We start from the raw sequence: 11177 nt of genomic DNA, 5'->3' as shown, positions 1-11177 counted from the left end.
TTTGTACGATTTTGTTTGGAACGGGACTCTCCGAGGCCACATCCGACTGTCTCCACCCCTGTCGACCCGATGGGTGTTGCACTTTTCTGAACCTTGTCGCTCTGGGTATGGCCTACCTGCACTCATGAAAGAGAAGCTGCCATTGTCAGACCTGTTTTGGTTCCCTGGACCTCCAGAAGTTGTTATTTTAGTGTCACCCTGGCTTCGATAGAGTATGCCCATGAAAGTCTTTTTGCGACGAGCAGTTTGCTTTCGAGGCTGGCCCCCTCTCGATGCATAGACCCAGGCGAGGGGTACGCAATATAAAAACGGTGTTGATGTTTCAGGTTTATATTGTCACTCAATCCGTACTTTCTGTCTTTTGTTGTAGATAGATCCACTGGTTCCAGGGCAATAGCCGAGGCACCAATTATGGTACTGGAGAAGGCAGGATTGTAGTGACTGCGGCAATCAACACGCTCAATTGTTCCCGCGGTAGTTCATACCAGGGAAAGGCAACGGCTGGGCACGTGTACCACAGGTTCGCTTCTGGCACATCATCCAGGTGCCAACATGTGCGGTTCCACTCGTTTCTGCGTCACTGCGGTTCCTTAGTAGTCTTGCATGTCGTCATTGTTCGCCATTTCTTCACGATGTACAGTTGCAAGGACAAGAGATCTGTGGTTCCCGCCTTGTACGGAAACACAGTGAGAGGGACGGAACCCATCCAAGTTCGGTTGCAGTAGCATGGTTTCGAGAACTCTCAGAATATCTATGAGTCTACTCCTGGATTAACCTGTAGTTTGCCGGTGTGTCCGAATTCTGGCTTCGACTTTCATCTTCGGTTTCCTACTTGTAGTGAAACGACACACTCCAGACAATTAAAGTCTAGAGCAGAGAAACTGATCGTAGCTCTTGCTCAGTAGACTGTCCAAGCCATCACCGAACAAGAAATGTTCTTTTCCGAGGAAGGCTTTTTTTTTCACACAGTCAGGTCAGTTGTTTCCCCTTTATCCCAAATGGAACCTGTGTTCTTCCTCCTCGCTACAACACCCGTCACATTTTGCATCTAGCGGACGAGTCGATCCATGATACACGCGCCTAGACGTCACTCTAAACATCTTGCTGTACTGCAGGAGCAAGCAGCTCGGTTCTCTAGACTGTAGCCGTCTACGCGTTTCAGCATCTCGTCCTTCATATCAGCAAATATCTATGCGGGACGACCTCCACTTGTTACAGGACACGACACAATGGTGGATGTGCCGCTGTCGGTTTCCTGTCAAGATTGAGGCGGTGGCGATGCACACCTGCTGCCTTGGTCTCACAAACCTCGTTCGGCTGTACGGCTGGAACACTCGCAGACTCCTTGGCTCTCGCTCGACGAAACGCTGATGTCTCAAATTTCGCTTCCGCAATTCCTCAGAGCTTGCGCTTCCAGCGGGTTAGAGTGTCCAGCGAGCTGGTTGCTGCGGAGTGTGATTTTCTTGTGGATACTGGATCCCACTCAGCCTTCTCATCAAGAGGAATGCGCTTGGTGGCTCATAGGGGAGACGAAGCAACCGCTTTTGAGTGGTATGTGGTACATGGGTACAGTTGGCGCAGTTGCTCGTGGCAGCGGCGTGGTTTTTCCTGGCTGCGCGGTCGTCGATTCGTGTTTACCACCGTGGGTGGGTGTAGTGTTGGAGACGGAAATGGCAGGAATGACGAGTAGGTGTGGGGCGGAAGGCACCTGATAATTACCACAGATCGCAAGGCGCGTTGATAGTGCGTTCCACATACAGAGGCTGGAGCGAGAGCGAGAGAGCCTAATCTCCAGTGACTAGACAGAACAGCGGTTGAGGCATCGGCGGAGAACCCCGTCTCTCTTCTTCTTCCAGTCTCTCAGCGGTGTCGCGCTTCTGCTAGCCATAAAAATTGTGGCAACGGAGAGGTTCTGTCCGCCTCCTGACAGATCGGGGTCTCCTTTCGCTGCGTTGCTTGTAAGATTCCTATTTCTGTGTACCTCGTTTTGCCACGCCAGAGAGAGCGCACGCGCATCGCCGACTGAGGCTACCCGTGCGCCCAGCACATGAACGGGAACGACGTCGCTGCAATGGAGCACGCGTGGCTGCCGCTGAAAGGGAAACGTGACAGGCGCACCGCCGTCTCTCTTTTTGTGCGATGGCTTTTTAGCGGCTGGGGCAAGCAGCTTTGTTGATTCGAGTACGTGAGAAACTGGACCACAAAAAGGGGTCAGAAGGGCGCAGGAACCCTTCTCGGACCTTCTTTTCAGAAATGGATGCTCCCTGCTTCAACGCGGAGGCACCGTATGGTCGAGACCTGACTGCGCCTACCGAAACGATTTCTTCGAGGCTCGCCGTCGCTTTTGTCTCCTGGAACGCGCGCTCAAAAATTGAGGAACATTCGCTTTCGCCGATTCTCGAGGGTCACCAGAAGCCCTTCTTGCGCCGCAGCGTCTCTGTTTTTCCTGCCTGGCCGTCCCGCTTTCGCCGGACTGTTTCTACACGCGGACAGGCATGAACGACACACAGGGACATCGTGCGTTCTTGTGGCGAACTAAATGTGAAGAAGGAACCGTTTTAGAGTCTCTCTTCCGGCCTCGACGCACTGGTTCTTGGCAGCGACTTTCCCTCTTTTCCTCGAGGCAGCAGGAGTGCCCGGAGCAGAAGGACTGCGAGTCTCTCCTGCCCTTCTTTTGTGGACCAGAGATTTTTCGTGGCTCCCCTTCTCCGTGTCGTTTTCGCAGGCGCGACTTTTTCCGTTCTCCAGTATCTCTGGGTCGCGGTGTGCGAACACTTGAGAGATGTATATTCTACCAGCGAACAAGTCGACGGCGTACTGGAACCGTATGAACATTCAGTGTTGCCCGTCTACTTGCGGAAAATAGCAAACGGGAATCGCCGCGTCGTTTCTTCTGGCCGCAGCGCCGAATTCGTTTTCCACTCCTTCGACGTTCCCGCGGCGGTCAGCTGCGCCCGAAACACGCCGACTTTCCCCGGACTTCCCTCCTCGACGTCGTGAGTAGCGCATCCCGTTTATTCCCGGCTTCCGGCGCTTTTCGCAGGCGTCAGCAGCTCGGTTTTCCCGTCCGTTCATTGCTTGCTTCACTCCTCTCAGTTTCCCTTCTTGGTGCGGCTATGCCCGCCGGCGTTTTTTTCCCCCTTCTTGCCTCGTTTTCCTCCCGCGAATGCACTCAAATCCCCGTTCCACCGCTCTGGAACGATGATCAAAGCGGAGGCCTTCCCTTCATCGCCTACGCCGTGTACGCCTGAAGCTTCTGCGGACCCGAACCTGCTCTCAGGTCCGCTGCAAGCCCCCATGGCAGCGCCGTCAGCCCCCGTTCCGTCTCTCGGCGCTGGCGTCGACGCCAACGGAGCGTCCATGGGCGCCGATGACCAAGCTGCCTCTGCAGCCAGCACGCCCACTAGCCGAGCTGGCGACGCCAGTCCGCTGTCATCTCTGTCTCTTGGCTCCGCGTCTCTGAACTCGTCTGCAAGTCCGTCGTCCTACGAGCCCGTCGAAGCTGAGGCTGGCCACATCTACCAACCTGGCACTAAGGCTGTAAGCGAAACTTCGCGCATCTCCCCAGCGCTCCTGCGTGGTGTGCCGTGCCGACGGGTGCTGAAGGAGGCCGAGGGTGACACTTGCTAATCTTCGAGTTACGGTTTTATCACAAACTCCTGGGACGACAAGGCTATGACTCTCAGTGGAGGTGCAGGTGCATTTTTCGCCTCCTGCGCGACGGAGAGTCGACGCATGGCAGATCGAAGTAGAGACGCGGAACTGTATGGCACGGACCCTTGCAGAAGTTGCTACACTGTAGACTGCGATAATAGTCATGCGCGAGTCTCGCGATCCTGTATCTCGGGAATCTTTCTCCAGTTTCGAGGTGTACCGGTGCTCAGTGCATGGGTTCGCCAACAGACTTGGAACCTTCCAGCGATACACTATGCTTTGTGGTGGGCTTGCCGTGGACAGATGCAAGTACCATGGTGTTTGTGTATTTCTCGAGATGCGGACGCGTTGTGTGTTTGCATCCGTTCCAGGAAGTTCGACTGGTTTACCGTATCAAAAAGGGGCCTGGAGCTGGCCGCCATCAAAAGTCTTTTTCCATTTCGGTAAGCTTCAGAGAGGCACTCGTTTCCGCGGTGCGGCTATTCGGTGTCAGACAGACCCATGCTTCCTCGACAAGTGTCGTCGACCCGCTTTCCTTCCCTCCACACACTTCCATGAGTCTGTGGCATTCCTTCTGTTTTTGTGTAGCATTCTGTTCCTGCGCAGTCGCATCAGTGCTCCCGTGCCTCTCACCTCGTGTCTCCCCGGCGCGCGTTCCTCTAATCCCTCTCTCGCAGTCTCTTGTCTGCGTCTGCAGCGCTACGGTGTCCAAGGAGCTTGGGAACAGGCGGAAGCAGCACGTCAGTTCATCAACGCAAATGGAACGCTGCCGCCGCACTTCGTGGTGGCGTCTCTACCGTCGCGGAACAGTCCGAGCTCGTCAGGCAGTGGCCAGAAACACCGGCGAGCCGCCTCTTGCGCAGCCTCGTCTCCAACGTCGAGTCCCTCTGGGTCGACTTCTCCGCCCCCTTCGGGCGTCTCCTCCAACCCCGCTGCGGCAGTCGGCGCCGTCGCCACCACGCCACCATGCGGGGCTGCCGGCTCGGCCCGCTCGCCCCGCGGCCCGGGGCGGCTTCCCGGGAGCGTAGCGCGGGCTGCGGGCGCGGCAGCAGCGCGGATACCCGAGGCGCCTGGCGACAGGAAGCGCGGAACGGGCGCCGGCGCAGGTTCCGCGCCGAGTGAAGAGAGCCGCGAGGAAGCGGGGACCTCCGCGAACGGGCGAGGGCCGCGCGGGCGTGGCGCCTCAACGCGGTGTGCCCCTCTGAACGGCGCGAACGCGGCGACACCCCGCGCCGTGCCCCCCACAGGCCAGCACGCCAACATCGCGGTCGGCGCCGTGCCGGCGGGGCTCCACGCTGGCGGGCCCCAGGCGGCGGCCCCAGGACGACCGCGCGTGGTCCCTGGAAATGTGCGCGTTGTCCCGGGGGCTCCCGGCGCGGTGCATGGCGTGAGTCTTTTTCCAGCGACGATTGTGTCCGGGGCGCCAGGAGGCGTCGCAGGCGTGGTGGGGACTCCAGGGTGGAGCGCGAACACAGTGCGAGGCCCGGGCGGGAACCTCATCACTGTCGAAGAGCACCAGCGGCTTGCAGCGGTGGCGGGTGCGAATGGTGCGGCGGTGATCAACCCCTTGAATCCGTCGCCGGCGCTTTTCGGGCTCTTTCCGGGCTTCGTCGCGCCCCAGGCCGCGGCGGGCAACGGCACTGGAGACGCCAAAGGCGCCGCGGCTGCCATACCGGCTTCCGGGACGTCGGGCGCCCCAGCCGCGGGCGCTGTCGTGCCTGCGACCGGCGTCCGCGCGCTGGCGGCTGCGGGCCTTCCGGGTGGCCCCGTGAATAATCCTGCGTTGGGGATTGTCGGCGGCGGGCTTCGAGGCAACTTCCTGCTTTCCTCCGTGCCTGCATCTCACGCCTCCTTTCTCCCGCGGGAGAACGGTGGTGCGGAGGGCGGCGGGGCGTCGCCAGCGAGTGGGGAAGGGGGCGCTCAGGGCGCGAAGGAAGGCGAGCAGCGCACACTTCCAGAGGGGTGTTTTCGCCTTCTCCTTCCCTTTGGAGCCCTTTCTCGGACATTCTTTTCCCCTGCGACGGCGGTCGCGGCTGGAGGCTCGGCGGCCGAGGACGTCTCGACTCCGTCAGCTGCGAATACGGGCCCAGGATCATTGGTAGGTGGGCAGCTGCACGCAGTTCCGGGACTGGGGAAGGGTGTTGTGTTTCATCCGCAGTCTGCAGCGTCACCGTCGTCCTTCTCGACTTCTGCGTCGTCGCCGAGCGTCGGAAAAGGCAAGGGCCACCCCGTGCTCCTGCCGGGCGCGTACCCGCAGCCCGGCCTTGTTGCGCTTCCCTCGGGCGCGCCCCTCGCCTCCGGGGCCCTGGGCGCGGGCGGCTCTCCGACCTGCAGCAGCAGCACCAGCGCAGGCGGCTCGAGCACAGTGGATGAAGAGACTCAGAGCCGGAACGGTCGCGGCGGGAGCGAAAGCAGCTCGAGCACCGGTTCGTCGCCTGTGAGCAGCCGCGGGGTGGGAGGCGTTGCAGGAGTTGGTGTTGTCGCGGACATGAACGGCCAAGGCGAAGAAGGAATGAAGACCGAGGGTGAGGGCGCCGAGTACGTAGGGGTGGGGTGCCAGGCTGGGACGAGCCTGGACTTGATTGTGAAGGATGAGGCAGGTGTGGCGTCTGAAAGAGAAGCAGGGGAGGCCTCAGGGTTTGGCATCGAGGTGGATTGCAGCATGCACGGGGACGATATGTACGGCGAGGCTGGGCCACGCGATGGCGAGAAGCGGGCGCGTCGGCGAGAAGAAGAGTCGTTCGTGACTGGCGCCCAAAGTGGCGTGTCAGGGCGTGGAGTCGGCGGGGAGGAGGAGAGCAACATCGGCGGAGGTGGACGCAGCGCAACGGGGGTCAGGAGGCGAAGGTCCACTTCGTACTCGCGAAGTCGAGCCGGAAACCCGTCCTGGCTGTTCTCCCTGGTGGACTGCCCCGACAATGTGTGTGGGGCCCCGGAGGGCGAGGAAGGGGCTGCGAGTTTCACGCGCGAATTGAGAGACAGAGATGAAGGGAAAGACGACGACGATGGGGAGGGCTTGCTGTCTCGAGGCGAGAGCCGGGAGGGGTTCTTCCGGACGCGCAACTGGCAGTTTTCGCCATCTTCGTCGATGTCTTCTTCGTCGCTGAACTCGGCGCTGTTCGCCTCCGGCGCGGGCTTGGCCGGAAGCTCCTTCCTCTCTTCACCGCCACCCTCGCCGCCAGTCTCGCCGCCGGTACGCTGCCGCCCCGGCTTCCTCATTTCCTCGCCTAGCAACGGCGGGATCGGACGGGCCCTGAAGAGACGCTGTGTGGACTTCTCGCCGCTGCTTCTGGCCTCACCCTCGACTTTGTTCGCCTCCGGGCTCGGCTCCGCAGAGCGCAAGCGGTGGACGGCGGAGGCGCGAGGTGCGGGGCTCTTGGAGGACCTGCAGGGCCCTTCGTCGACCTCTTCGTCGCCTCTGGGGGTGCGCCCCTGCCCGCTGTCTCCACGCCCTCACGCCGCCGGGGACAAGGCCCAAGGGGGGCCTGCGGGTTCCGCGAGTCCGTCCCTGGCGGGGCGGTCGCGGCCGTACGGCAACGTCCTTTCCTCGCCGCCCCTGGAGAACAAGAAGGCGGCTGCGTCTCTTTGCTTCTCCGCGCTGCCGCCCTCGCTGACTTCTCTGCGGCACGGCGAGAGTTTCGGAGAGAAGCGCCGGACTTCGGGCGCAGAGGGGGCGCAGGCCGGCGACGACGCGGAGAGCCAGAATCCGCCTCTGGGACGCGACGAGCGCAAGAAAATGCGAGACAGCGTGGCTGCGGGCGCGGGCGGGGAGCGCCGAGACGAAGAATCAGAAGATGAGGAGGCGGCCGGACCCGCTGGGGCCCGCAGGGGGCGATCCGAGGAAGGCGCGCGCGTCGAGGGGGAAGGCGAGCGAGACAGCGACCGGTTTTCTCTTTTGCCTCGTCGCCACAACGCCAGTGAAGGCGACAGCAAAGACGAGGTCGCCAGTGGTTTGTCGAGTCGCACGAAGAGCGTCCTAGCCTACCTCTCGTCGCCGCTTTCCGACTTGCTGGCTTCGCCGGTTTTTCCCATCCTTGGGGCTCGCGGCGAGAAAGACAAGTCCAGGCGGCGGCGCGGCCCCGCGCAGTCGTCCTCTGGACCTGAAGCGGGCTTGGGTGGTTCCCTCGCGGGTCTCGCGTCGTCCGTCGGCGGCTCTCCGACTTTGTCGCCGTCGCCGTCGGCGTTCCTGCCCTTCTCACCCTTCTCCGTCCCTCCGCGGCCGTCTCCACCCTGCGGACCGTCGACGTTTCCGATGCCGCTGGGCTCCCCTTCTTCGCCCCGGCGGCGGTCGTCGGGGACGGGCAGGCGCCTCGTCCTTCTGCCGCAGTCGTCGCTCTCCAGCAGTTCAGGGCCGCTGGAGACGGGGACTCCCCAGCTGTTCAGCAATGCGCTGCCGCCGGTGTTTTCGGAGAACTTGTCTGTCTCTCCGGCATGTTTCGCCCTCGCCTCGCCTTCGGTCACCTCCTCGCTCCTGCCTCCGGCAGCAGCCACCGGCGCCGCGCCCCGGCCTCCGCAGGTCGAGAGAGTGCATGCAGACTCAGACACGTTCCTGGGTCTCTCGCAACCCCTCGATGCGACACAGGGCTCCGACGTGCGGCCCGCCGTCGCGGCTCCGGGCGCGCCGCCAGAAGGCCTTTTTCAGGCCTCGACGGGCCAGCCTCTCGCACCCGCGCTCCCCGTCCTTGACCTCGGTGGAGCGTCAGCGGCGCTGCAGGCCGCCGCGAAGGCTGCAGCCGCGGCGTCGGCGGCGAGCGCGGCGACGGGGAGCCGTCACGCGGTCGGACAGGAGACTGGCAAGGCCTCGCAGGAAGGACCGAGCGACGGGGCTGAACTCGTCGCGTTGAGGCCCGCTGTTCCTGGCTGGCCTGCAGGCGGCGCCAGTGGAGTTGCAGAAGCGAAGAAGGACGCCAAAGGGTCGCAGGGCGGGGAAGAGAGCCGCGAAGATATCCTCAAGACGGCTGTGGCGACTGAGGAAGAGACGCAAGTCCGCGGGCGTGGTGAAGGAGCGAACGAGAACCCCGAGAAGGCCCTGGTGATGATGAGAGCCGGTCCTTTTGCGGAGGGGCGAGAAACGGGAGCAACGTCTCTCGGCGCAATGCCGGATCCGAGAACCGGCGAAAAGAGACAGGACGATGGTTCCAGTCGTGCAGCTGCGGCGCAGGGCAGGCAGGATGGCGCTGAAGCGAAGAGCCCAAGCGGGACGCACGCGAAAAAAGAGACCCCTGCCGGTGGAGACACTTCGGCTCCGACTGCCGGTGTCTCCGTCGTCGCTTCGGGATCTGCGGACCCACCACACGTATCAGTTGCTGCAGGGGTGCTGGCATGAGGACTGATGATGGTGGAAACAGAGGGAGGGGGAAAACTGGAGAGACACAGACGCCAATTGAGCTTCTTCCTGTCGCGAGTTTTGCTTTGCTTTCTCGGACAGTTGACTGGACACCCTTCAGCTCAAGCAACAACGAGAACCGAGATACTTCTTAACGAAACGTGTCTCACGCAGAGAAAACATCTGTGTAGAAACCCGCACGCGCCTTCTCTCTATTCTCCGTCTTCTTCATGACCCTCCACGACTGTCTGCAGGTGTCTTCTCTGGCGAGATCCCTCTCCTTTTTTCACTTTTCCCCCTTCTTCCACATGGCTGCGGCCCCAAAGTGAGTGTGAAGATGAAACATCACAGAAAGGCTGCATGCGCTGCAGGAACTGAAGGAGGCATCTGTCTCTTCACTTGTCTTTTCTCCACGTGTCTCTTCAGAAGTCACGACGGTGCCTGCGAGGGGGGTCGGCGCAGGCCGCTCGAGGGACTTGTGTGTTGCGTCTGTCGGTGTTCAGCAGACGGGGGAAGGAGCCGAGGCGTATCTTTTCTGTTTTGTGGCTGTTTCTCGCGAGCTACACACTTTTTCTCGAATGTTCGTTTTGGGTGCGGGGCTCTTGGAGGTTGGGGTGTGTCAGTACAGCTGCTTGTGTGACTTTTTTAGCGGTTTCCCGGCTTCCGGGCCGCACATCGTTGCTTTCTAGCTGACGCGCTCTGAAAGCCAACCTTTCTCCTTCGTGTACAGTTGGTGCAAGCTCAGTTGTGTTGGAAAGCGGGTGAACGTACAGCCCTGCCGTCTGGCTTGTTTTCCGTGGGGGCGTGTCACGCACCGATCGACGTCTTCACGATGCCTCTGTAGATCATCACATGGCTGTCGAAGGCAAAAGTTCTGCAGTCTGCGCCAGCGTGAGCCGCGGCACGCGACGCCAAACTTCTGTCGTGCTGAACACGTCCAATTTCCAGATTTCCACGGAACGCGAGAGAAGGGAGTCAGTCGGGGTCCGTCCGGCTAGCAGACGACCCAGCTCGAGAGTTTTTCGCCTTCTGCGCATGTGGTGTATACCCTAGATACGTGCGTATATACATATATATCCATATATGTATGTATGATATATGCCCGTGTCTGCGGACGCTTGCGTCCACAATTCGCTGAAACTCGTCTCTGCTTTGCCTCTTACACGAGGGAGGGTCTATTTGAGGACGAAAGGAACAGAGGGAGAAGTTGTTCGTTGTCTTGGCTTTAGAGACGCAGAGCGGCGAGAAACCGGAGATGCGAGGTGTACAGACAGCCTGGCGACGAGCCTCGCAAACCCTTTTCTCCCGCCTCGCGCTCGTGTATGTTTCTTTTCACTGTCGCCTCCAGGTGTGTTTTGTGTGTGTGTGTGGGGGGGGGGGGGCGGCTTGCTCTCCGGACTGGCCGCGAGCGGCAACAGAGGCAGCGTGCGGCGTTTCCGTCAGTTCGGGTTCCCTTCGCTCGGCGCTGAAACGTTCTTTCGACAGTAGTTTGGTTTGTCGGCATGGACGAAAAAGGGGAGGTTCACTCGCCAGCCACGCGTGCTCTCAGCTCCTCCAGATCCGCTGCCTGCGAGAGACTTGCCCTCGAGCGAAACAGTTGTGTGGAGAAGCGCGGCGTCCGCACGCAGTAACGCCTCGCCTTACTGTACATAGTATCTATTTAAATGCATTTCTAGATGCGCGTGCATGCGCGCTGGTCTCCTGTGCGGCGTGTCCTCTTACGAATGTGGTGAATGGTGCGTTTTTAACAGTGGAGGAGTCTCGGGTGTTTTTATCTGGGGGTAAGTGAAACAGCGGCAAGACCGTGTGAGTTGTGTGTCGATGCAGCATGTGGGAGCGGACGTAGTGTGCCCAGTGCACTCTTTCTCTTGGCATTTTTCTTGACAAGGACAATCTGGGAAAAAACCAGAGTCGGTCAGGTGTAGGTTGGTCGGCGCAGAGACGCTGGCCGAACGTTTTGTGAAGGCGTGTGAATGTCGTGTCGCCGAACAAGGAAACACGAAATCCGTTTCAACTTAGTGTACACTTTCGGAAACTCTCCAAATTTACACCGCCTCGCTGAGCTTCTCAGGAGATAGAAAATGTTTCTCAAATTTAGTTTTCTGTGTAGGAAACGAAGAGAAACGGCGTCCGACCCTTCGCGAGTCTTCAGTTTCCATCCATACTGCTGCTACCAGTTCCGTCTCATGCACATAAA

At 60.4% G+C, this 11177-nt stretch overlaps 1 protein-coding gene across 1 annotated transcript; it reads left to right on the top strand.

The window, feature by feature from the left end:
- Positions 1 to 968: 968 nt before the first annotated feature.
- On the top strand, positions 969 to 11035 carry AP2XII8 (AP2 domain transcription factor AP2XII-8). The gene is made up of 3 exons (XM_002367321.2): positions 969 to 3540; positions 4026 to 4097; positions 4352 to 11035. The coding sequence occupies exons 1-3, from the start codon at positions 3202 to 3204 to the stop codon at positions 8978 to 8980; spliced, it is 5040 nt and encodes a 1679-aa protein (XP_002367362.1). The 5' UTR covers positions 969 to 3201; the 3' UTR covers positions 8981 to 11035.
- The last annotated feature ends 142 nt before the right edge of the window (positions 11036 to 11177 follow it).

The sequence above is a fragment of the Toxoplasma gondii genome, chromosome XII (assembly GCF_000006565.2).
Source record: "Toxoplasma gondii ME49 chromosome XII, whole genome shotgun sequence".
In the NCBI taxonomy this organism is placed as follows: Eukaryota; Apicomplexa; class Conoidasida; order Eucoccidiorida; family Sarcocystidae; genus Toxoplasma; species Toxoplasma gondii.
This window is presented reverse-complemented; position numbering and strand designations above follow the sequence as displayed.